General features: G+C 47.4%; 1 protein-coding gene across 2 annotated transcripts in view; it reads right to left on the bottom strand.

Moving 5' to 3' along the window:
- Positions 1–26,937, bottom strand: part of LOC139753722 (uncharacterized) — a 74,830-nt gene that overhangs the window by 39,985 nt on the left and 7,908 nt on the right. For both annotated transcript variants that reach the window (XM_071670471.1, XM_071670470.1), the window contains exons 2-4: positions 7,194–7,313; positions 5,984–6,275; positions 1,082–1,235 (exon numbers count right to left, since the gene is read on the bottom strand). In XM_071670471.1, the coding sequence (XP_071526572.1) occupies positions 1,082–1,235; positions 5,984–6,150 (321 nt within the window). In that variant the 5' untranslated portion in view covers positions 6,151–6,275; positions 7,194–7,313. The remainder of the gene's footprint in view (positions 1–1,081; positions 1,236–5,983; positions 6,276–7,193; positions 7,314–26,937) is intronic.

Raw genomic sequence — 26,937 nt, forward strand, 5'->3', positions numbered from 1 at the left:
AAGTGTCAAGAGGTCAGACGGCGGAGGTCAGAGACCAGGGCAGGAGTCGGGGAAAGAGGTCATAGGCCAAGGAAGGGGTCGGGATTCAAGCGGAGGGGCCAGATGGAGGTGTAGGAATCAGAGGTCAAAGGAGAAGGTCATGTTATATAATTGTAGTAAATTCAAAAAATTATTTTTTGAAAACATGATGACATTTTAAGTTCATGAAAAAAGAATATCAAAATCAGAAAAAGAATAAAACAATGAAAAGGTAAGAAAAAATATTTATGAAGAATATTGTCTGGAAAAATTGATAGATAACATATTCTTGTATTGCTGATAGGAAAATGAGGATATGAGAAAATGTCGAGAGGATGGAGGTAGAAATAAAAGGAAAGTATGATGAAGAAAGAAAAATGAAAAGGAGGAAAAGACTGAGGGACAGCAAGACAAAAAAAAAGATGAGAAAAAAAATTATTGCGTGAAAGTAGAGAGACGGAACTAGAGAAATTTAATGAAAAAACAACAAATAAAGAGGGAAGAGAGGTATATGAGAGAGGGCCAAGGCTAGGAGAGTTTTACATGAGAAAGCAAGGATGAGAGAGAAGTATTATGTATTGAGGGAAGAGGAGAGGCTAGGGAAGGATGGAAGGGATGAAGCTGTAAGGCAGATTAGACCTAGAGAGAGAGAGAGAGAGAGAGAGAGAGAGAGAGAGAGAGAGAGAGAGAGAGAGAGAGAGAGAGAGAGGAAGAAATTAAGGGCAGATGGTCAGTGATGGAGTTAATGAGGAACAGCAGGGTGAGTAAAAGGCTTGCAGGAAAGCGCAATGAATGGATGACTGAAACAGGAAGAAGTGTGGAAGGATGACATTAGAACACAACACTCACGACGCTAAAAAGAGAATTGGAACACCCATATCTAATCCTTCATTATTCTTCATATTGTACATTGTCATTCACACTGCCCGTGACTGAATATCTTACAGATATACAGTCTTCTCCACCTCTAAGCTCACTGCTCGCGTCCTACAGGCATACAAAGTCCTCTCCACCTCACTGCGCGCGTACGACACGGCGTAGCTCTCGGTCGGCAGGCCCCTACCTTGAAGAGCTTGCCGAAGGTGATGGCGGCCCTGCCGTCCGGGCTCCGCCACTCGGAGCAGTCCCAGATCATGTCACACAGGTAGCGGATGTCCATCATCATGTGCGCCTGCGCCGCCTGGCTCCGTCGCTCCGTGTGGCTCCCAGGTATCGGCCTGTCGGGTAGGAAAAGGGAGGGTGTTGGAATTGGGAGGGTACGTGCTACGTGATACAGCCTCACGCACCAACCATGGTGCTACGTGATACAGCCTCAAGGACCAACCATGGTGCTACGTGATACAGCCTCAAGGACCAACCATGGTGCTACGTGATACAGCCTCAAGGACCAACCATGGTGCTACGTGATACAGCCTCACGCACCAACCATGGTGCTACGTGATACAGCCTCAAGGACCAACCATGGTGCTACGTGATACAGCCTCACGCACCAACCATGGTGCTACGTGATACAGCCTCAAGGACCAACCATGGTGCTACGTGATACAGCCATTTCAGCAGTCTGTATCGTAGGTATGACATGCGCGGATCCCAAACTCCCGGCGTTACAAATGATCGTAAGATTTGTCCTTACGAATTCCTTTTAAGTCATCTCTTATCTGCCTTGCTTCAAGATAGTTAACAGATAAAGGCGTTGCGAGAGTATAATTGTTAGGTTGTCGACCTGGTCATTGTCACGATGATAGCAGATGCAGAGTCAATGAATGTGTAATACAGTTTGAAGTGGTCGTGAGAGAATTCTCAAAACTGATGGATCACTTCTCTCCTTGCCTCTTTGCGAGACGCGTGGCAGAATCTGCTCAGGAATTTCGGCCAGTTTTCGACAAGCAAGAATTGAGGGATCAGATACCAAAAAAAAAAAATTCCTTTACGTGTATATGGTCCTTTGTATACAAAGCACAAGTGTACCAATAGATATAATGTAATTTAGAAGACTTACGCAGCCGTAATTTCTGAGTTATGTTAGAGAGAATTATTTGATTAACTGAAGATAAAGTAATACGGTTTGTGTTGATGGAGTGAGACCCATTGAGACTTGTGTGTACTCTCGGACGGTTGCTAGGTTGCTTTTGGTAAGCAAAGTGACGCCTCGAGAACATTCAAGGATGATTTTAATGGGCAAAGAATAGTCAGTTTAAGATGCCTAAAACTTTGGTGCCCCATATATATATATATATATATATATATATATATATATATATATATATATATATATATATATATATATATATATATATTATACCTGGGGATAGGGGAGAAAGAATACTTCCCACGTATTCCCTGCGTGTCGTGGAAGGCGACTAAAAGGGGAGGGAGTGGTTAGCTGGAAATCCTCCCCTCTGTTTTTTTTTTTTTTTTTTTTTTTTTTTTTTCAAAAGAAGGAACAGAGAAGGGGGCCAGGTGAGGATATTCCCTCAAAGGCTTAACGCTACCTCGCTACCAGTGGACAGCATCCCAGTTCCCCCCACTTCCAACCTTAACACGCACCGGGATTTAGCCCCCGTCTAAGTTACACTCTCCTCCCGTGGGACTTACCCCCCCTGTCACTCATCACCATAGGTCTAAAGTCCCATACTATTATACGTACAAGTTCGGGTGTCTGCACCACGTCGTAGATGACATGGCCCGCGTCGGTAGCTGTAAGGATGTAGAGCAAAAGCTACAGGACTTGAGTAGCTGTTGTCTCGCATCATCTGTCTGATTTGATATGAGGGTGGTGGAGTGTATGAGGGTGTGTGTGTGTGTGTGTGTGTGTGTGTGTGTGTGTGTGTGTGTGTGTGCGCCTATGTGTACAACACCTCACGTCCATTCGGTACTGCGATAGTGACTGGTTACGCGGGACAGTAACGAAACACGGGTGGAGCTGACCGTAGAGTTATGTGCCGTACCCTTTTTCCACGTTAACGTAGGAAGAGCCACTAGATCACAGACGCCTCTGCCAGACTATGATACTATAATTCTATTTGTGTTGCTATAACCCTAGAAGACTTGTATTACAATAACTACAGCAGCTGGCTACTATTGCCATAGCACTGGGAAGCTAGGTATTGCCATAGTACAGCAGACTAATGTAGCTTTGATTCTAAGAAAATGACGTTCACTCCGTAGTACGAATATTGCTATAACGAACTAAGGAAGGTCTTGAAGTGGGTAGAGCAACGGTGTGCGACGCATTGATTGGAATTGATACGACGCAGTTAATGTGGACTGATGCAAAGATAGGTTTTGTACGTTTTGTGTATTATCACATTATGTATATTTGCCACCACTGACACGCTAGTTTGCCGTGGCTGCCAACACTGACACGCTAGTTTGCCGTGGCTGCCAACACTGACACGCTAGTCTGCCGTGGCTGCCAACACTGACACGCTAGTCTGCCGTGGCTGCCAACACTGACACGCTAGTCTGCCGTGGCTACCAACACTGACACGCTAGTCTGCCGTGGCTGCCAACACTGACACGCTAGTCTGCCGTGGCTACTTGTGGATATTCGCTTAATGCAGCTTTTAGTGGTGCTGTGAGCATTGTCTGAGCCGTCCTTGCTCTCATGTGAGCATTATGTGGCTCGTTGCTGGCCTCGTGCGAGCATTTTATGAGTCGTTGCTGGTCCTCATGTGAATATCGTCCGGGTCGTCAGTGGCCTCGTGCTGGTCGTCACTGGCCTCGTGCTAGGACAGTGTTGGTCGTCACTGGCCTCGTGCTAGGACAGTGTTGGTCGTCACTGGCCTCGTGCTAGGATAATGTTGGTCGTCACTGGCCTCGTGCTAGGATATGCGTTGGTCGTCACTGGCCTCGTGCTAGGATTGTGTTGGTCGTCACTGGCCTCGTGCTAGGAATGCGTTGGTCGTCACTGGCCTCGTGCTAGGACAGTGTCGGTCGTCACTGGCCTCGTGCTAGGACAGTGTTGGTCGTCACTGGCCTCGTGCTAGGATAGTGTTGGTCGTCACTGGCCTCGTGCTAGGAATGCGTTGGTCGTCACTGGCCTCGTGCTAGGACAGTGTTGGTCGTCACTGGCCTCGTGCTAGGACAGTGTTGGTCGTCACTGGCCTCGTGCTAGGATAGTGTTGGTCGTCACTGGCCTCGTGCTAGGATATGCGTTGGTCGTCACTGGCCTCGTGCTAGGATTGTGTTGGTCGTCACTGGCCTCGTGCTAGGAATGCGTTGGTCGTCACTGGCCTCGTGCTAGGACAGTGTTGGTCGTCACTGGCCTCGTGCTAGGACAGTGTTGGTCGTCACTGGCCTCGTGCTAGGATAGTGTTGGTCGTCACTGGCCTGGTACTACCATTACCTGGGTCGTGACTGGCCTTGCGAGAGCTGTGTCCAGGTCGTCATTTTTTGACCTCGTTACGGTCTGTCATCTTGTTACAGTGACCCGGACGTCCAGCCTTACGTTATCCCCACACAAGTGACGGTCATTCTGATTTGCTTTTTGAAGAAAGCTGACCTCGTGAGGTTTAGAGTGTCATGCACTGTAGATCACTGTAGATTGTGTCTGTCATAGCTTCATGTCTGTCATAAACTTCTATATACATATAGATAGATAGATAGATAGATAGATAGATAGATAGATAGAGAGAGAGAGAGAGAGAGAGAGAGAGAGAGAGAGAGAGAGAGAGAGTTAGAGAGAGAGAGAGAGAGAGTTACCGGACTCTGCCTGCTCAAGGTTACACTGCCGAGTGTTGAGGTAGCGTCACCTTCGGCGAGGCTGTATCATTAAGGGTAAAGGCCCATCAGAGAACGCGTGTCACTCCAAAGTGTCTTAAATTTCCACCAGCCAGTGGAAGTAGTCCAGCATTGGCCTGCAGGAGCCTTTAGAAAGGCCCTGGGTGATATGAGGACACTTTCGTAGAAGTGGTTCCTGAGGCCATCATAGAAATAAAATGTATAGTGACCGACAGGGTACAGGTAGAACATCTAGAACAATCTAGGTCATCCTGGATGAAAGAGAGAAATTCGAGGGAGAAAGATATGGGAGATATGACTCATGGTTTCCGCAGGTGTTTGTAGACCTGATTTCCAACGGTATAAAGGTAATAGAACGAGGGAAAGATGAGAGATGGAGAAGAATTCGCTGTGCGTGGGAAGAAGGAGGGAAAGACGAGAGATGGAGAAGAATTTCACACCTTGGCTGTGCGAGGGAAGAAGAAGGAGGTGGTATCCCGTTGTGGTCAGTCCTGGTTACATCAGTGCTTTCCTTTAGCACATCTTGATATCCACAAAGAGTCGTTTTCTTGCTTTCGTTTTCTATTTGTGTGTATGTGTGTGTGTGTGTGTGTGTGTGTGTGTGTGTGTGTGTGTGTGTGTGTGTGACCAAGGGACCAAAGGAGAAACAGGTAATGTATTGAGTAGAATTGACGTTGTGTTGAGTCTGTGGTTCGGTGGGACTCCTTGAACTGAATGGTGGTTTGGCGTGTCGAGTCCCCCCCCACCCTTATGGGAGATGAGGACGAAGCAATTTACTTTTTCAGCACATCCCCAGTTTACGGCGGGTGTAGGCCTGGGATGAGGGGGAGGTGATACGGGTTGGTGGCAGGATTTTATACTTGGTTTATTCTTCGCGTTAAGTAGATGAGATGAAAAGACGATTGCGCGCTTCGATGCTAATTTACGTCTTGGTTTGAAATGTGTGTGAATATGGGAGGTATCAGCAGTTGTTAACTATAAAATGTCTTTTGTACTTTTGTACGTGATCTCTCTCTCTCTCTCTCTCTCTCTCTCTCTCTCTCTCTCTCTCTCTCTCTCTCTCTCTCTCTCTCACCCTTAAAAGCCAAATAGAAGTAACACATAATGCAACATGGTGAAATCCCGCCCCCCCAGCCTGTCTCACAGTGAGCTACTGGACCAGCAGTCACACGACTACCACCCCTACATACAGCTCTCCCAGGACCGACCGCGCCTCACGTACTTGCCGTATCCCGTATCGTCCTTCGAGAGCCTCCTGGATCGGCCGGCACCCTGCCACTCGCTGAAGGGGTTCTCCATCTGCGCCCTCTTGTGCTCCTCTATCTTCTTGTCGAACATGTTCTTGATGTCGCTCACGCCGGAGCGAAAGAGCCGTAGGTGCAGCGGCATTCCAGTGGATCCGGTCCCCGATCTCTACCCTGGAGTCCTGCCGGCAGACTGTGAGAGATCTCGGGGTCGCTGTTCGTGGATTGAGGGCGTCCGTTTATGGCGGTGATGTTAGCGTTCCTCTCGACCTGTGGAGGGATTGAGATACCGGGAGTTAACCTCTGGAATGGGGTTAACTTACCTGAGGTAAATGCTGCATGGATGACGTGGTCGGCTGAGGTAAATGCTGGACGGACTGACGTGGTCGGCTGAGGTAAATACTGCATGGACTGACGTGGTCCATGACTGACGTGGTGAGGCTGACTTGTGCAGGATATGTTGTGTTCAAGTGAATTGTGGAGGCTTATGTGATGTTCAAGTTGACTTACGTTTATTTTTTTATTGAATTTTGAAGGAAAATGTGTTTCCAGGAGGAGGAATTATGATCCAGATCTACTGAAAGGCAATTAGTCGTTGCGGCGAGGCCTTCTCTATCGCTGTCGAGTCCAAAGGAAAAGCCCTTTTGCTGAGTTTTCCCGACTCTCATTGTAGCTTGTTAGGAAATCGACCGGTTGTTAAAAGGTTAACGAAAGTTAGTTAACAGGTTTCAAGGGTACGTTGGTGGGTTACAAGGCTGTAAGGACCTGTAGAAAGTTATATAGGACTGAAACCTTTGGTGAGGTTCATAACAAGATCCCAGGGTTTAATGAGTGAGGGGGATGCCTGGTTCTGTGTTTACTAAGAGGTTGTCTACGTCCGAGACTTAAACTAGAGAGCTGCGTGGCTGTGAAGTGGAGGGTACTCCGGAGTTATGTACCGGCTCTGAGGACTACTGGAAGGTTGTGTGGTTTTTCAGTTGGTTGGGAGGTTGTCCTGTGCTGGGGGCTACTGAAGTGTTAGTTCTGAAGGTGACGCGTAGATAACATGCTGAAGGCTCATTCCGAGTTGTCCTTTTGCGAGCTTGATCGAGAGGCCAGAGTTCCCGGTGGTTATCTGCTCTTAAAGAACACTGGGAAGTTACCTGTTTCCTGGAAGAACCGGAAGTTCTCTGAGACCGCGGTGCCTACCTGGAGTTTATGACCAGAGCTGGCCTGAAGGAGTGGTGGCTCTGGAGCAGAAGGTTCTCCCGTTAACTATGAGCTTAGAGGTGCTACCACGATGTCTTGGAACAGCCTCGCGTGCGTCTCCTGCAGAAGAAATAACAGACTGAACAAGGTACTCTGCCGCCAGCCAGCCATCGACTCTTGCCTCTTAAGGGTCGTGAATAATGGCTTGTGTCATACGAACCTTCCTCAAGCCTGACGACACATCACATAGTATCTCACTTGCGCTAAGTCCATGATCGATTTAACTATCGTTGTACCTAAGACCCCGGAAATTACCGTCCCAGTGATTCTGGAACTGATTCTCTCCCACACATGTTCACCTCGAAGCTTCGATGTGCTTCAAATGGCATGAGTATAGATCATAGTTCGAGTCAGAATCAATGAAGGGGATATATGGGGAGTGGCGGGAAGAAATCAAGGGGAAGATCTATTAGAAAATGTTTCCATATCATCATAGAGAATGGACTGATGTATTTATTCAGTTTCTTGCAAAACCAACTCACACACACACAAACAAACAAAAATATGAAATACATATGTACCAAAGCAAAATTAGATTCGGAGAATATATATATATATATATATATATATATATATATATATATATATATATATATATATATATATATATATATGAGAGAGATGAATTCTTTGGAGAAGACTTGCTAAGATATTGAATCAAAATAGTGTTTTCTGGCTTTTGTCGTGTGGGTAAGCGCGAGAGACAACCAGCGAGTAGTGTGGTTATCGGAGTAGTTTACTGTCAACCTTTCCATCTGAGAGGGAGCGAGGGAGGGGGATGGGTGGCTGATGACATCTCCCACAACACCTGCGTTGTCTACACTGCCACAAGATTGTGCCTACGAATAATAATGTCATAAGAGCAATAGACCCGTCTCTCAATTCTCCAGTTAGTTCTCTCGTCCCGCAGACCGAAAATACGGGAAGGAAGGGTGGCTAGATATTGCGAAGAGGGGTATCCACACCTCCGTCCCACACATCCCTCCGTCCGTCACGGCGTCCCACAAATAGTCTCTGCTTTCGTGTCATAGGCAGAGTTCTGAGGACCTCATGTAGAACCAGGTCTCATCACGAAGATCAACCTTTCCTAACCCACTTAACAGCTTGACCTACCTAATCCTTAGCACCCACCAGTTCGCAAGATTCTTGACCTCCGTCCCTGCATGATCACCATGTACTGGTACTTAGCTCTCCCGTAGGAACCGTCGCGTTCGCATCCCTCCACCTCCACACGATCCCTTAACGTGATTCTTAAACCTCCACCTTCCTCCATAAGGCACAGAAATTATGGACAGCATCGTAAGCAGTCAGTCATCCTCTCACAGACACACTCACCCTGTTCTTTTCCCAAGCCTTTGAAATTGCTTTGAGTACAGTCTCCCTTCTTAAGACAAGCAAATCTGTATTCCGGTCATTGGCCTAGGGAATTTACAAGAAGATATGTCGTTTTCTTTCGTCAGTCGAGTTCGCGAAAAGCACGTTCGACTCTCTCGTGTTGCAAGGTTGATTTAACGTATCGCGAAGTCTACCGCAAAGTTTCTTCGTCGTCGTCTTCGCCACGAGGGTGAGGTATATAGTCCTCAGGAATGTGCCTGAGGTTGCCAGTCTTCTGTTAGGAGCTGTGGTTGGATAAACTGATGGAACAGCTAACTGCTTTGGGAGAATGGCTTACCCGGTGTTGAGGACGGCATTAGCGTCGGGCCTAGGGTCGTACTGGGTTCCCTGCACGCAGCCAGGCACAGCGGTGGGCGGTGGGGCTAGTTAACGCTCATTAATGAAAGCTTCGTGCTCGGTGTCCCCCGAGGTCACTGGCGGCGGAGTCACGGGCGCTTGACCCAGCCACCCCTTCCTCACCCCTCAACCCAACCACCCTCCACTCTCCCTCCTCTCCCTTAGGTACCAGAAATATAAATCATGAATACAAAATGCTTGGTGAACCAATATTAGAAGTTTCAATGAGAAAATAACTCACGATTGATCATCAGTAATAGACTTGAGTACGGTGAAGAGTGCCTTCGTACCTGCATTTAAGCTTGTAGGATGTTAGGTGTCGTAGCTAGACGCATGAAATGCAAAGCAAAAGGTACGATACTTTCTCTTTACAATGCCTTCGTTAGATCTCATTTGGAATACGCCCTTCAGGTCTTCTCGTCAAACCTGATCAAAGTTAACGAGAAGCTTGAGTGAATTCAAAGAAGGGCAACAGAACCAAGTCCTTCGCCTAGAAATAAGTCTGACGAGGAAGTACTCAAAGACTTGAAATTATATCACTCATCGTAAAGGTACGCAGACTTCGAGGAGATATTGATAGAATTTTTCAAAACGCTAAGTAATTACGAAAGTGTGGCACTCTGAACGCTAAATGATTACGACAGTGTAGCACTCGGACGCATTCAGAGACCAGGAATAATGATAAGATAAAAGGAAGGAGGTACAATAGCAATGTGGGGAATATCTCCTGTTCACATGGTGTGGTTGAGGATTGGAATAGATTACTTCCCGACTTAGTAAATGCTAAGAATGTAACTTATCTCAGAGCAAGTCGAGACAAGTACTATTCTAGCATCTGCTATCAGTAAAACAAATTAGTTTACCACTAATCATGCTTTTTTCCCTTTTTCATTTACCAGCCGCAGAGCAAGTGTTGTCAAACTGATAGGAAACTTTCCTGTAGTCCACACTTCCCTGTAAAATTTCCATGGTTGTATCTTCCATGCTGGATCGTTTGTATTTTTTTTTTTCGTCATTTTCCTACAATTAGTTGAGCCGGAGGGAAAGGTGGGTGGGGAGGTGCCTTCAGCTATTATTTTCAAGACACCGTACAAGAGAGAAACCTCGTTAGGGACCATCAAGTCTCCTGTTACTTATCTCCTCCGTGTAGCCATGTACTCCCTTTCCTCCCTCAGCCCTATTCCTCCTGTTCCTCCCTTTCCCACATCGCCTTGCTCCTGTATCCTCGTGGGGAAGGTGATGAACAAATGATGACAAAATATAAAACATGCCTCTCTCGCCATTGATGGAAGCCGAGGGTGATTGTCGAAATGCCACTCTCTTCTGCCATGGACTTCGCGCCCTCTCTCTCTCTCTCTCCACGAGCGAAATTTTGAGTCCGAAATAACCGCTCACGTAAGTAACGTTAGTGATTTAAATAAAGACCGGCATTAAAGGTGCTTGACCTGAGAACGACTGTGACTAATTGGGCAGAAGCAAGGCGTGTGGGCGTAAGGAGCGTGGCTGTCGGGTACATCGGCGGCATCACGAAAACTGAATAATGTACCCACTGACGTCATGCGTCGATCCCTCTCACAGCAGCTGAAGTACTGCAGGAGCAGCGATCGTGGAGGAAGGGAAGGGTGGGGTGGGGTTGAGCTGGGGGGGAAGGAAGGAAGGAAGGAAGGAAGGAGGGGGGTGTGTGGGAAGGTTGAAGAAAGATTTGTTATCTCCTCTTGAAAGAAGAAAAGCGTTCGCAGTAGAGGCCGGGATACGACAGATTTCAATCGGCATTTCGACCAATCCTGTATCCATTTCGAAGTTCCTTTCGTTGACGCGAAGCGTGGAGGGTCGTGTGATGCAGCGCGCCGTACTGGCCCCTGTGTGTGTTCACAGGTAGCTAGTTGGCTATCAAGACACAAGTGACGGTTTGGTGAGGTAGCCAGCGACAATAACGTGATGTTGAGCTGTAGAACCAGAGAGAAATATCTAAGATTTTAATGAAAAGTCCAGATTTTTTTCTTAAGGCGTAACACTTCAACACACTCGTTTAGACAGAATCAGTAATAATTATTATCCGTATATTGCTACATCTCCACAAACAAGCATCAGAAACTCCATCACTCTTGTAAACTTCATTTTACATATTCTTATCGTAACTATCCTTAGCGTCTGTCCTCGTCTCATTTTCAGTCGTCTGTAATATGTACGATCGCCTTTTCTATCATAAGACTTTTGACCGCCTACTAAACACCGTACCATATTACTCACTGCAACAGTATGAAATGCAGACAGCGACACCGCCACCTTGCCCAGTCTGACGACTCGTCCAGCATTACTGATGAGTAGATAGCTCTCCCATCTTACTAGTGAAGACATTAACCATCTTGGATACCAAGCACAACCCCTCACCCGTCAGGCTCAGGCCCAAACCGTCGTTTCTGAGCATGTCTCGCCATACCCCACATAACCTTAAGCAACTTACCTTTTCATTCTTTACATCTGAAAGACCCTCCCGCCTCCCCTTCCGGAGGCCTCCCCTTTCTGAGGCCTCGATCATACACTCATTTCGAATCCGTACATGATGTTCCTATGTGTCTGGCAGTAATGTCATATGCTTTTTAAATCCATAGAAATCGTTACTCCGTTTTTTTCGACTTAGGATTTTTCAGATTAATTATTCTTACACCTGAGTCAGCCCATAAGTCTACCTTGTTCATCTTTCTTTTTTGTTTACTACTTTGTCACTATTGCCGTCTTGCTATGTGCCCTTATCTCTCATCTTCCCCGCCTCTTCTACAAGCCTGATCTTTTCCACTGTGGAAGCACGTATTGGTAGACCTTTCCTGATGAAGGATGACTGTTATGTCGCTTATGATTATCCACCTGTTAATATGAGATTTGTTTTCCAAAGTCTTTAAATCTGTTTTCAACTCTTTCCTTCAGCGTCTTGAGTCCCATAGTCTTCTCTGTGATCATCGGCGTGGCATTCGCATAGCGAGATCAGTCGGTGGTATACCTGCTTTCCTACCTTGGTAATGTCAGATGGTCATCTCTGTGGAATCTAGTATTTTAGCCTTTGATACATTGAAAGCTTTTAACATCGTGTGCCATCTGAGTATGATCTCCAGGCTTCCCTCTCTCTCATTTTACCGGGTCAGTTTCCGTAACTACAGGTGACCGAACCATCTCTTTCCCGATCAGCAGCGGTGTCCCTCAGGAGCCTGTCTTGCTTCCTACGCTCTTTCATTTTATCAACGACCTCCTTTCTTCTGCAGGTAAACAAATGCACTCCTTTGCTGACTACTTAACACTGCATTTCATATCTTTTCAAATGTGCCTTGCCATCTCCTGTTCGATCTACAACTCGCCTTGTCTGAACTCTCACTGTATACTCAGATTTTGACGTGATTTTCTATTGAGGGACACGCAAATTAGTTCATTGGAATCCTGATAAAACCCAGTTTTTTTCCCCCCATTTTCCTTTGAGAAGCCTTTGGCACCCTTATCTCTTTTGATGGCCCTGTAGTGCCACTTCTAGCCACATAAGCATACTTGAGATCCGTATATGATCTAGACTTGACTTCGAAATTCCACATTACACGAATAGCAGAGTCTGTCTCTGAGGAACTGGGAGTCTAATTCAGATGCCGAAAATTCTTCTTCGCTTCTGTGCAGTTTTACCTCTGACATAATTAATGGCGCCGAGTCCTGGACAGTCCAACTTTAATATCACATTCATGAAGTACTTTCTACGGGAAGTTTATTGGGGCCGAAGGAGAGAAATCGAACCCATGCGTGTTCCCGTACCTCGTCCATACTTAACGCAAGTCGCATTTTCATCATATAAAGTGAAAGTCGAAAGGCACTAGTATTTACCCTACTGTTTCCTTGTATGAATTCATATATAATTACTTCTTGCCTCATATAATACCTGCAGCTTATAGGAAACCGGCCACATCTACCGGGCGGGACTATAGGTCGTATAAAGTGTAGAGATGCGTGTGTATCTATGTAGGGAGAGGACGGGGCATTAGAGCAGTAAGCGTTCGATGTCGCCATTCTACCCACTGCAGGAGAACGACATCCAAGAAACCAGACTCGCGTCCAAATCCACCATCGCACAACCGTAAGACACGACAAGGTCAAGGAGGAGAACACATAGCACTCGTCCAACCTAATCACACCATTCTCCAACGCTACTGGCGGTACAACACAGCGCACAGACAGCGACAACAACCTTGATATACACTCCATGGGCGTAAAGCTTCACAGTACGACCTACAACGTAATCAGCCACCTATATACTTTCCCCCCCATCCACATGCCCCTCCGGAGATACTCCCCAAAATGCAAGTCCTAGGCCAGAATTCCCAGCACATATCTCTGTGGAGATTTCTCTGCCCACCATCCCACTTGGCTCAACGCTCACACTCGGCGTCCCAGGGGTGAGCTGCTCACAAACCAACTGCGCCCTCTCTGTATCCTCAACCTACGAAACCAGCCAATCAGACTCTCGACCCATCACCTCCAGCAGCCAGCCACGTCAGACACCATCATTTTATGCTCAGCAGCACTATACACAGAGGGACCACCTGCAACACGCTAAACGAACTGTCTTCTGACCACCTGCGTACCCTCATAGCACTCTACCTGCCTCACCCAACCCACACAACGAACATGAGGACTCGCACATGCTGCAGGAAAGCACGCTAACCACTCATCCTACCGTACATGGAAACTTAGCACCAAAACTTCAGTATGGGTGATTTCCTAAACCCCAAATCACGCAGTGTCACTCTTCAATACATCCAACCAAGCCAGCAAAAAGCACATACCACAAGGACATGGAAAGAAATGTAACCGGGACTTCTTGTCGCAAGTGACACAAGTCATACAACAAAGAAACCATATCAGCCAGAACCATTTACTATCAACAGAAATCGAAGAAAAAAAAAAAAAAGAAAAAGAATTGAAGCTCAAAATAACACCATCACCATCTTATTCACTGAGAGGCAGACTGCAAGCTGGCATTCCTTCTTCAGCACCCACGAAACCCCAAGACCCGCAGCTACCCACTCTGACGCACGTTCGAGAAGAAAATTCACACTTGCCGCGCCGATCCAGCTACCCCGCACGTGTAACGCTTCTGACTTCTTACAGTGATATCCTTTCTCCCAAAGAACACACAGACCTACCCTTGAAGGTACTGCTTAAAGTCAGCCACAAAGGTACAACTTCGCCCATGATCAGATGAATCATAAGAGACCTACATAGGAGCCATTCAGGAACAACTGCCCATCCTTCACTCACCGATACGAACAGTGCAATTAAGAACTTAAAGAACTCCTACAACGGGTTCTGACACCATATCAAACTTTTACATGAACGGCTTTGGCGCAGTAGCCATTCAAGCACTTGCAGATATCTTCACCGACTCCAGGCTGCCCAGTGAAATGTATGACACCTAGAAACTTGCCACCGATCCTAAAACCCTCCCATCCACCTGCCCGTATCACTTCTATCGTCGGTATCCAAACTCTGTGAAGAGCAGATACCCAGCAGGATGGAATCGACCAAGATATCTCGCCCTCACCAGCACAACATGGCTTCAGACCGAACCACTCCTCCACCACCACACCAAACACTGACCTCACACAACACTACATCCACCTGCAACCCCCGACCCGCACAATACCAGTGGCAATAGACATGGTCAAAATATTTGACACTGTCCCCCGACACATCCACATGCAAAAGATACTTGACTCCACCCTCCACAATAGTGACAAAAAAAGAAAATGCTTCTCCAATTCCATGGCCGGCCGCCATGCTATACTCGTAAGAGCTACACCTTTAAAACACTTCATCTCTACATAGGAGTATCCAAAGGAGCAGTTCTTTCTCCAATCCTCTTTCAGTCTTCCTACGTGACCTCCCGTTACCCCAGCAAACCACAACATGAAGGACCTCTCATATACAGACGACCTCACAGTCACCTCACAACACCCTAGCACCACAAACATGCAGCAGTACATTACACTGTTAGAACAATGATTTACCAAGAACTGAATGTCTGCATCTCCACAGAAGTCTTCGATCACCGTTTCAGCCCCAGATAGACACGAATCCAGCTCACGACCCCAGTTTCCTTGAATGGACAGTCACATGCATTAGATAAAACACCAACCTTTCTAAGCATCACATACGACACACATACATGACATATTCACTCCCTACACCAAAAACATCAAGGCAAAACCGATACACGAACTAAATTCTCACAGAATACTAAGTAGCACCAGATTCGAACAAGAAACTGAGTGTCATAGAAAGCTCTGTAAACAATTCATTCTATTCACTCTAAACCACATCTCTCCCGCCTGGTCTTCCACCTTCTGAAAAGCAAATGTATCAAGAGATGCATTCCACGCCCAACAGTGCACTAAGAGCAATCTCAGGCTCCCCAACCAATCTCTGATATTCATCACCTACACGATGAAGCAAAGATACATGCTTTAAGATCAGCTCTTTGCAGTAGCACTAGACTCTGCCAACCCTAACCAACCCGTAACTACCCACCATACCCAAGTAGAAATAGAATGCCTACCCCTGGCAGGCCTCACACTTCAGTAACTTCTACTCAAGTCCCTCTACCACCCATAAACACAACTCCTGATAGAACACATACACCCTAAACAATCGCCCTCCCAACTCGGTTTAAAACACCACTCCACCACACTAGAAGGACCCATCTAGAACCACACTCCCCAGACAAATACGAATCACACATTCTTTATCTGGTCTGAAGCTCACCCATCTCTACATTACTAGAACTACAGGTTCAACACATCCAACAACCCTTCAAACCCACGTTGCAACTACCCAAGAGAAGGCTGGGTAGGTGCTGCTTATATATATATGTATATATATATATATATATATATATATATATATATATATATATATATATATATATATATAAGCCCAAACATATAATGAAAAGTAATAACTTGAAAGAAAACTTAACAAAGTTTCGGGAAATATATTCTAAAATTTGACAAACTTGAACGTAAATAGATTTCTTGAAACGTTGTCATGAGAATGTAACATTTCATTCCTGCGCTTTCCAAGTATCCAATCAACTGCCGACAGTATGAATATATATATATATATATATATATATATATATATATATATATATATATATATATATATATATAGATATATATATATATAGATAGATAGATAGATACAAACATACATATACATTCAGTGAAAGTGCGCCTTCATAGAACACATAATGCCCATCATCGACAAGGATTCGAACCCAGTACCATTTGTGTGGTAACTGGGTACGCTGAATATTTGGCTGTTGGTTAGTGTACCCAGAGAGAAGTATATTTGACGGAGTCTGTAACAGATTTCGATGTTATTAAAGGTTGCGCTTCGTAGATGTCGCACTCATTACGCGCACTGGACACCTCCAGCTGGTGTATTGATGCATTATGGTATGAGGAAGGAATACCGGTTGTGTTTGGGTGAGGAACGAGTACGACTTCGGAGGAGGACGCCTGGGTAAGCTTAAGGCAGTGGGTTAGGCTGTAGACAAAGCTGTTGGGGGTTAGTTGCATTCATAGATCTACAGGAAGGTGTTTGGGGCGCTTGAATCCGTTCATGGGTAGGGAGGGCATCGCGTGGGTCGAGTGATTTGCAAAGGCGAACCAAAGTACGGAGGAAGCTGCCAGGGATGTTGTTGTGTGCTGGGAAGGGGATGGCTCTCCACCTGGCTGGACATGAGTACCTGGGTGGAATGGATGGCGAGATTGAGGATGTGTGAAATAGGAGGATTTTGATAGTAAATGTCAGAGGATCATTGTTGTAATTTTTCTTATAGAAATGGAGAGGTCTTATGTCCCCGTTTTTTGTTTTTTTTCGGCGGAAATAAAGTTGTTCTTGAGGTCTTCAGGGATGAGACACTCTAGAATGTATGGTTGTGGCAAGATGAAAGTGCCATTTGCCAAGGTAGGTAGGAGAATCTATGGTCTTGTGGGAGTTATAGTGAACACAAAGGCGTTGTTGAGTGGTAAGAAGTAAGGGAAACCTGTTTGTTTAAGTACTTGCTCATCCTGTTATGCATGAATGTGATATCCTGATTTCCCCGAGGGTCAAGATAGGTACCTAGTGAAGGAAGCAGTTATGGATAACTTTCGCGATTTTAGAAGGAATTAGAAGAACAGATCTGAATTGTAAGGGTATGTGAAATCAGGAGTGTGTGGATGGAGAGAGATAAGAGTGTGTATCATGATGGACCTAAGGTTGGTGTGTGTGTGTGGGGTTAGTGATAGACCGGTGGGATTATACAGCATAGTAGCAGATGCAGACGGCCGAAGAGGTGGGTAGATGCAGATGGAGTGTCCAAGATCAGGAGAATTTCGGGTTGAGACGCCAAAAGAATGAAGGTTCATCTTATGTTGTGGACATGTTTCCTATGTAAGGAGAGTAGTAACTGGATGGGGGAGTTCATCACAGCTGATGACAATGAGGCGTAGTGTTGGAGTAATTGAAATCGACCTGTATTACAGTGGAGAAATTCGATCTCTCTGAACGCACAGGTCGTGAGGTAGGGGCGTAGGGTGAGTGAGCAGAGAGTTTTGTATGCACTAGGTCCATCCCACGTTGAAGAGGAACGGGAGTTGAGCATTGAAGGATACAGGAGCATTATATGTATGTAAAAGGCTTAGTTTGTGTGTGTGTGTGTGTGTGTGTGTGACGTGTGAGATACTGGTATCTGATTGACTGTGGCTTCGGCAACTTCCAGGAAGTAGTGGTACTGGCACCAGCAGATGACATTAAGGAAGTCGTCATTAATCTACGAGTCAGTGTTCTGAGGCGGCTCATCATAGAGAAAACAAAAAGGGGTTGAGACGTAACTTCGTTTTTCAGGAGAAGTTTCCCCGGTGACGGATTTAGGTAGCTGAAAGTACGGTGATAAAGGTGTGGTTGCTTGTGCCTGAACTTGCTTTGATAATGAAGGTTTGTAGGTGAGTGGTTAGGAAGGTGGGGGAGTCTGGGTATTTAAGTGGTTTGGGAGGGAGACTGTGTGTTTGATTGGAAGGTGAGGGTGGCAAGGAAAGAACTTGGTTAGGAGGGTGGTTCGGTGGGTGGCATGGGTGGTTGGGAGGGTGGCACGGTGAGTGGGTGGTTGACTAGAAAAGTGGCACGTTTGATGGTTGATTGAGAGGTTGGCACGGTGGGTGGGGGGTTTAGTTAGGAAGGTGGCACAGTGGATGGTTGGCTGGGATTGTGTAATGGCAGATGGGTGGGAGAGTTGCAAGGTGGGTAGTTGGTTGGGTGGGTGGATGGTTCGGAGGTGGCAAGTTGGGTGGTTGGCTGGCAAGTAAGGTCGTTTGGAGTGTGGTTGGTTGGTTGGTTAGTTAGGAGGGTGGTAGGGTGGTTGGGAGAGTGGCCCGGTGGTTGGTTGGGAGGGTAGCATAATGGAGAGTGGCAATTCGCCTGCGTGGTTGTATGGGTGGTTATGGGTGGCTGGGTAGTTTGGGGGTGGTAGGAGAGAGAGAGAGAGAGGCGGGCTGGTTGGGTGGTTGTGAGCGCGGGAGGGAGAGTGGGTGAGCGCATGGGAGGGTGGTCGGGCGGGTGAGTGGCACAGTAGGAGGGTCGCTGGGTGGGTCGGGGCGTGAGTGTGTGGGTGGCTGGGCGGGGGGGATTGGGGCGTGGGTGTGGGGTGTGTGTGTGTGGAGGGGTGTTGATGGAGTGTGAGGGTTCTAACTTGTATGGAGTATGAGTGAGTAGGTCGGTGGGTGGAGGGTGGTGTCTCGGGGCCACATAAAACACCAGTTCGATACCCCGGGTCTGGCTTGCAACACCTCACACGGCCCCGCAGTATTCGAGCAAGGTCGCTGACTCCACGGAGCCATCTTGTATGCTCGAATCTAGGTCACAGCATAGCCATAAGTTAAGCAAATATTTTACCTCTGTTTTTCCTCTTCGTGTCCCTGTGTCCCTCTCTCTCTCCTCTTCCTCCACTCTTCCTGATCCTCCTCCTCCTCTTCCTCCTCCTGGAAACACTACTTCCCCCTCCCCTCTTCCCCACGTCCTCCCTCCTAACGTCCCCTCCCACAGCAGCAGCAGCAGTAGTACCGCCGCTGGTGGACTCGACTCTGCCGTTCCTCCCCCAGCAGTACCTGGACAGCCTCCTCCTCCCCTCCCGTTCCTCCTCCTCCTCCTCCTCCTCCTCCTCCCTTTCCCCCCACTCTCCTCCCTACACCCCCCTCAGCTGAGTAACACCACTGCAGTTCTCCCCACTGTCCCAACCCTTCCCTTCCCTTCCCTTCCAGCACTATACCTTCCCCTTCCTGGAGCTCTCCTGAGCAACATCCATCCCCCAACCCACACACTCCCTCCCCACCCTTTAGTAAGTTTCACGTCTCCGTAGCAAGAGCAGCTCGCCTCTCCCCCTTTCCCCACCCTCCTCTCTCTCTCTCTCTCTCTCTCTCTCTCTCTCTCTCTCTCTCTCTCTCTCTCTCTCTCTCTCTCTCTCTCTCTCTCTCTCTCTCTCTCTCTCTCTCTCTCTCTCTCTCTCTCTCCCCCATGAGATGAGGGGGGGGGGGAAATCTCCACGTCGCCTCCCCCTGCCATGCCACCTACCCCTCTCCTCCCCAGTTGAGTTCCATGTTCCCTCACGGAAGACCTCGAACCCATCCTCCCCTTCTTCTCCCCCCTCCCCCTCCCTCCCTCCCCCTCCCACCCTCCCCCTCCCTCCCTCCCTCCCCCTCCTTCTCTCGGAAGCTAGAGCTAGCCCGCCTCCCCCCCTCAATCCCTCCCCCAGGTGGAACACCTTCTCCCCCTTCCCCTCCCACCCCTCGAGTGAGCTGTACGTACCCCCTGCTGGGGCGCAGCTCTAGTCCACCTCCCTCCAACCTTCCATCCCTCCCTCCCTCCCTCCCCACCATCCAACCCTCCAGCAAGCACCACTTCCTCTGTTGGAGGAACTCCAGCCCACCCTCCCCTCCTGAGCCTTCCCCCCACATCCCCCTCACACACACCCCACCCCACCCACCCTCCAGTAAGCTGCACGTCCCCTCTCCCCCCTTCCCTCCCTCCCTCCCCCCGTGCACGTCCCACCTCCCCACACTTCCTCTGACTCGCCGCCTTTGGTATCCTCAACTTTAGAGAGCGTAGGTGGAGGCGGCGGCGGCGGCGGTGGCGGTGGCGGCGGTGGCGGTGGTGGGGTTGTCGGCTCGGCCAGCTAGACACTACCTACAGTTTTTACCCTCCCTCCCTCACTCCCTCGGCTTCGTAAATTACAAGCCAAAACTCCATATATGAGCCACACACCACGCCCAGCCCTCAGCCGTGCCTCCTCTTCCTCCTCCTCCTCCTCCTCAACCTCCTCCCTCCCTCACTACTAGCCCGGCCCTCAACCCCTCTCCCTCCTCTCTCCCTTCCCCCCCCCCCCTCACTACCTGCCCGATCCTCACGCAGCCCAGGTGTGTGTGTGTGTGTGTGTGTGTGTGTGTGTGTGTGTGTGTGTGTGTGTGTGTGTGTGTGTCGCTGTGTAATTATTCAGATGTTCAACACCCTCTAGGAGTACTCATTCAGCAAAATGAGTGGGGTGGGCTTAGGGGTGGGTGGGGTGGGGAGACGAGGAGGAGGTGGTGGAGGAGGAGGAGGAGGCGGGGAGTTATCCTACCTCGGGCGTCCCATCCGGTGGGATTAGAGGAGACTGCCTCTAGCAAGCTTGGGGAGAGAGAGAGAGAGAGAGAGAGAGAGAGAGAGAGAGAGAGAGAGAGAGAGGGGGGGGGGGGGCTCCTCCTTACATGGTGGCTGGCCGGACCTTCCCCCCCCCCCCCCCCTCCCCGCGCCGCAGTCCCTGCCCAGGTCAGCGGTGGCCAGCCTTGTAAGACGAGGGAGGGAGAGAGAGAGAGAGGGAGGGTTAGGTGGTGTGTGTCAGGCAGGCCGGGGTACAACGCCGTACCGTGGGAGGGTGGGTAAGCCTCGCCGGCCACCAGACCACCCCCCCTTTACCAGTCGATATGGCACACACACACAGGTGACCCATCCTCCCTCTGTGCCTTTGATTCATTCAGCATCTGTACACTGGCCTCCCACCACCCACATATATATGCTCTCTCTCTCTCTCTCTCTCTCTCTCTCTCTCTCTCTCTCTCTCTCTCTCTCTCTCTCTCTCTCTCTCTCTCTCTGCCCCTCCCTATCTTCTTCCCTCCTTACCTTGCTTTCTTCTCCCTCTCTTTCTCCCCTCCCTTCCCTTGCGCTCTCTCTCCCCTCGCTTTCTCCCAGACCCTCCCTTCTCTTCTTCTCTTTTCCCCTATTCCATCGCTCTCACACTCTCTCTCTCTCCCGTCCCTCCCTCTCTCACCTCTCCCCGCCTCTCTCTCTCTCTCTCTCTCTCTCTCTCTCTCTCTCTCTCTCTCTCTCTCTCTCTCTCTCTCTCTCTCTCCGCCCTTCTCTCTCTTTCCTCGCCCCTCCCTCTCTTCTCCCCATTTTCCCTTCCTGCCCGCTCTCTTCTCTTTAACTCATTTCCTCTCTCCCTATCCCTTCATTCATTCTCTCCTCTTCCTCTATCCCCTACTCTCTTTTCCTCCTCTCTCCTCAGATTTATATCTTCTCCCCACCCCCCATCTCTCTCTCTCTCTCTCTCTCTCTCTCTCTCTCTCTCTCTCTCTCTCTCTCTCTCTCTCTCTCTCTCTCTCTCTCTCTCACACACACACACACATCGGCCTGCGACACGGCCATATGTAATGGCCACTCACCATCTCCCCCCTAACAGTCTGTGTGGCGCCCCAAACAGTTATACAGTTATAAGTTCAGGTGCCACAGTACAGTAGTACATCCAGAAGCGGCAGAGCGCTCTCTCTCCTCTCGCGTGCACGCTGCCGTGTCGTCCCGTCACTGCGATCGTAGTCGTGCACATTGCTCGTACGAGGACGTGGTGTCCTTATTGTACGTATCACGTCATACGTATCACGTCATTAGACTTCGTGTCACTGAGGGGGGGGGGAGGTGGTCCTTTCGTGTTACTGAAGGGGGGGGGGGGGGTCCTCTCTCCTCTCGTGGCATGAACTGCTCGTTGAAAACTGAAGTCATCCTTTCAGCACAAAGTCAGCCAGAGTTTATTATATGGTGATGCATCTCATAACAATAACCAGCCGGAAAGTATATTTATTAAGACGCCGATTAAAAAAGAATGATAAATGAAGCATGTCTTCTAGGCAAACTATATGCTGCTGATAAGGGAGAAAACAGTTGATTACAATGTAGATAACAGTGTTCATTATTTTCTGGCTTCACACCCCACACCTCTACCCTCACCCCTTTGATTATATTGTAGGTAACACTGTTCACTATTTGCTGTCCAATTCCTACCCCCCCCCCCCCTTCCCGGCTCACTCTCGCCTACAGTAAATAGCAGCCATTTGAGTACGAAGGTACAGCTCTTGGGTATAATAGCCAGGGCCTTGAGTAGACGCGTAAGGGAAAGGTCAAAGGCAAGCCCATTGTACCCCAGGGTTGTACCTTCGTGACTTGGGGTCGCACCGTTGACTGATTGTTTCATCGTGGTGCTTAAGGGTCGTACCGTCGTAACTGGGTCGTACCGTCGCGATTGAGTGTCTCATCGTGGTGCTCAAGGGTCGTACCGTCGTGACTTGGGGTCGTACCGTCGTGACTGAGCGTCTCCTCGTGCTGCTCAAGGGTCGTACCCCGTCGTACCCCTTGAGCTAAGTGATGATAAACACATGTGGTGTTGGCGGGAGGCAGAGAGAGAGAGAGAGAGAGAGAGAGAGAGAGAGAGAGAGAGAGAGAGAGCCAGCTGGGTGAGTGGGTGCCCGGCTGCGGTCAACTTTGCCCGCCAGTGTACCACAGGAACATCCATCATCAACGTGATGTCAATGATCCATATTTGTAGTTTTGAAATCCTACTGACGGCACATTTGTGATGCGCGACGTACTGATCGCTCATGATTGCTGTAGAAGCGAGATGAATATGCTCGTGACCAGGCCATTCGGTGTGATATCAAGGATATTTGCCTTTTAAACTTATTTTTGTGTGATGGGTTCCGGATATGTCCCGTGTGTGATTTTGATTCAGGTCGAACGCTTTGATATTTCATGAACCTCTTAACTTGTACTTTGTAAGCAGTTCCTGCCACTCCGTTTGGTTCAGAGGGCTGTGTGTTTCACCTCATGACGAACCCTGCTGGTGTTGGGTCATTCTGTAACCTCATGACAGCCCTATTGGTTTTGGGGTCATCCTGTAACCTCGTGACAGCCCTGCTGGTGTTGGGTCATCGTATAACTTCATGGGGTATGGAGTGACTGCCATACCCCATGGATGACTGCTGCTCTGATACGCCTCAGGCGTTTGCAACCTTCTTCAGGATTCCGTTCGGACATCCGTCGACGACGCGCGTGTTCGACGTCCGTCGACGACGCGTGTGTTCGACATCCTACCTTCATATTGTGGCACCGACCTCGGGATCTTGCGCAGGCGCAAGAGAGTACCATTTTCGTACACAGGAGACAGTACTGCTGTGTCGGTCGTGTAAGGCGTCTTCACCCACATAAGGCATGTCGATCAGTCGATATATTGATGTACATCCATCTGTCTCTCATTTCGATATCGTCAGCATGAAAGCTTATGCTGTTTCGATGTATCGTAAATACCGATAAATCGACTTGGCTTTGTAATTACTTACGACCCTCGGTATAATAGCTAATGAAACGTCGCCCCTGTGATCAGTCACTTAAGTATATCTGCAATTTATGAAGAACGTATCATGTGATATGTAAAACGCTAGTATAGTTAGCTGGTATATTTGTATACTGATACATACTTTGAGAAGTAATTCCCTACGAGGTGAATTTTCCCCATTGTGAAGCATATGCCATCAGTGTATACACAGTAGGCAGACTAAGAGTGTGGAAATCAGTCATGCTGTTGTGAATACGACCAAGGGGACGGGTGTCAGGTGCCAGGTGTGAGCTGTGCTGTGGCCTGGGGCACATCTTTTGCCAGTAAACCCAGTTTTAAGACGGACACAACATGTGAACTTATCAATCAGAATCTTTAACGTTTGGATTTAGGCATCGACAATATCCAGTCTTTGCAAACTCGTCAGACATTCCATACGAAATGACAAGTACCGGGAAATATATAGGACATGATCTACGAACTCCTTATGTTTGTACTGTATCAGTGAACGTATAGGCTTATTAGTAGCCCCAAAGACGGCGAGGAAATCCTTCTCTTCCTTAGAAATCATAACACTTCATAATCGAGGTATTGGATCACAGAACATATCTAATGTAGCGAATGATATTCGATCCTAAGAACCAGCCGTCATTTAAGAGGCCGTAGGTGTAGATCGCTCATGCCGCCTCTGCTCCTCCTGGAGACCATTAGTTTCAGAACGTATCATTGCAGATTGCAAGGGGGGGATATATACTTTCCTCTTCGTAGACTAATTACGACAGGATGTTGTTTGGGTTTTTGTGTCGTGGTCAGCGCGCAGACGCTGCGACGCGAAGTACGGATCTGAGCCAGCGACTCTCTGGCCTACTCCCTCCTCAGTCCTGTGCCTCATGATGGTGACGGTAAATCTAGACGATGCACACCCGTTATTTCTAGTTATACCAGACAACAATACGGGTATGGGTTCCCGTTTTTTATAGTTATACCAGACGACAATAAGGGTGTGGGTTCCCGTTTTTTATAGTTATACCAGACGAAAATAAGGGTGTGGGTCTCCCCGATTGAAACGATACATTTTTTTTTTGTTGCCAATTTCATGAACGGTGTTTGGTAGGTTAGGTCTTCGAACAAGATCTGCTGCTGTTCACACATCGTCTACTATCCCCACTAGCTCACAAAGCCAAGCCCGATGTCGCTTACTTTTCTTCACTAACTCACAAAGCCTAGCATGGTCTCGTGTACTTTGCCTCACTAGCTCACAGAGCCGAGCCCGATGTCGCTCTCTCTCTCTCTCTCTCTCTCTCTCTCTCTCTCTCTCTCTCTCTCTCTCTCTCACCTCCACTAGCTCACAAAGCCTAAGACTAAGATAAGCTTTCGAGATAAGGAAACGAAGAAAAACGAAAGCGAAAACCTAAGAGGATTAGTTAACCAATTGACTTGAGAAAACATAGGTTAATGATTAATCAAGATATAAGCATTTTACTCCAAGTCTTAACTCTCCATTCGTGTACGACAACTGACTGCTACATGTACGTTCGTTCTGAGTTCATGTAACGTAATTTCCATAGAAAATGAGATGAAAGACAATGGCGTTTTACTTAGGAGTAATGAGTCATCTGGGCCATTTGCGATTAAGAAAATCACAAGGGCTGTGTAACCATCATCTTTGGAATGGTAGAATGAGTTGTTCTAATCATAGCTGCATGTATAACATGTAGCTATGTACAGATTTCTTACCCCGTCGTATGCATAGCCACTTCGTACGAATAGATGTAGAATTTGGAGTGTCATTTGTCGTTTCTTAATGAGGCTCCTCCACAGCATCGTACTGCTTAACTCATTAGAATGTAGAATTGGATTGTGATTCGTAATTTCTTGATGAACTTCCTCCACAGCATCGTACTGGTAAACTCATTAGAAGGTCGAAGTTCATAAGAACGTGTACATTATTCAGATGATGTGTCGAAATATGGTGTCGTGATGGCGTCATTTTCATCATGGTGGACACCCTACAATATCTGACTGTAAAACAGGCGAAGGAAAATGAGTTACTTTAAGGCGACAACGTAATTCTCATGAGTAGTTACCAGTGTTGCCACTTGACGGTCACATTAACACGAGAATGTAATTCTCATGAGTAGTTACCAGTGTTGCCACTGATACTCCTCATATAGTGACATATGCCTTACAGGGTGTCCAAGGGCATCGCCCACAAGTGCTAACACCACGAGCCAAAGTTCACCTCCAACGAGGCTGTATGATCATTAGCGGTTGGAAAAGAGTATCACACTTCGTCGAGGACCTTCCTTCCCATCCCCAAAGGGAGCCCAGCTTCCTCTGCTCCCGCATGTAGTGCTGCCTCATCTATACATGACCCCCTACAGAAAGGTATCCAGGGTTGTATTTCTAACTAACTCTGTCTCATGGAAATGAAAAGAAAAATCATCATATTTCTAAGTATCACATTCATAGTTCTCAAGACAAAAAAAAAAAATGCAGTTACCTTTATGTAGTCCTTGCTTTGGAAGGCTTTCGAAAACTATATCTGGACAGTGTATTAAAAATATAGGTTTGCCAGATAGATCAGCAAACTGTTCGGTGGATCGGGTCAAAAGTAGGAGACTAATGATCATTTGATATATGTTCATATATATATATATATATATATATATATATATATATATATATATATATATATATATATATATATATATAAAAGAGAGAGATATAATTATATGTCCAGTACTAAAATCTGTGTGTAATATGTCCCAGAAATCCAGTGACCAGTGTATGTAAAGGTTTGATTACAGTCAACTTGCCTGAAGTAAATACTCGTACGTGTTATAACATATATATATATATATATATATATATATATATATATATATATATATATATATATATATATATATATATATATGTATATATATATATATATATATATATATGTATATATATATATATATATATGGGAGAAAGAATTCTACCTCCGTATTCTCTGCTTGTCGTAGAAGGTGACTAAAGGGGTCGGGTTGGGGGGCTGGAATTCTTCCCACCCCCACCCCATCCTTCCTTCCTTGTATTTCGATTTCTAAAATATGGAACAGAAGAAGGAGCCAAGAGGCGTGCTCGCCCCTCTGGGAGGCTCAGGCTGAGGATGGCAGAATGTGTGAAGTAAATTGAATGGACAAAGGAATTCAGACAGCAACAGACCAATTGGTCCCTTCAAAGCTGATTGTGATT

This window comes from Panulirus ornatus, chromosome 15, assembly GCF_036320965.1.
Source record: "Panulirus ornatus isolate Po-2019 chromosome 15, ASM3632096v1, whole genome shotgun sequence".
In the NCBI taxonomy this organism is placed as follows: Eukaryota; Metazoa; Arthropoda; class Malacostraca; order Decapoda; family Palinuridae; genus Panulirus; species Panulirus ornatus.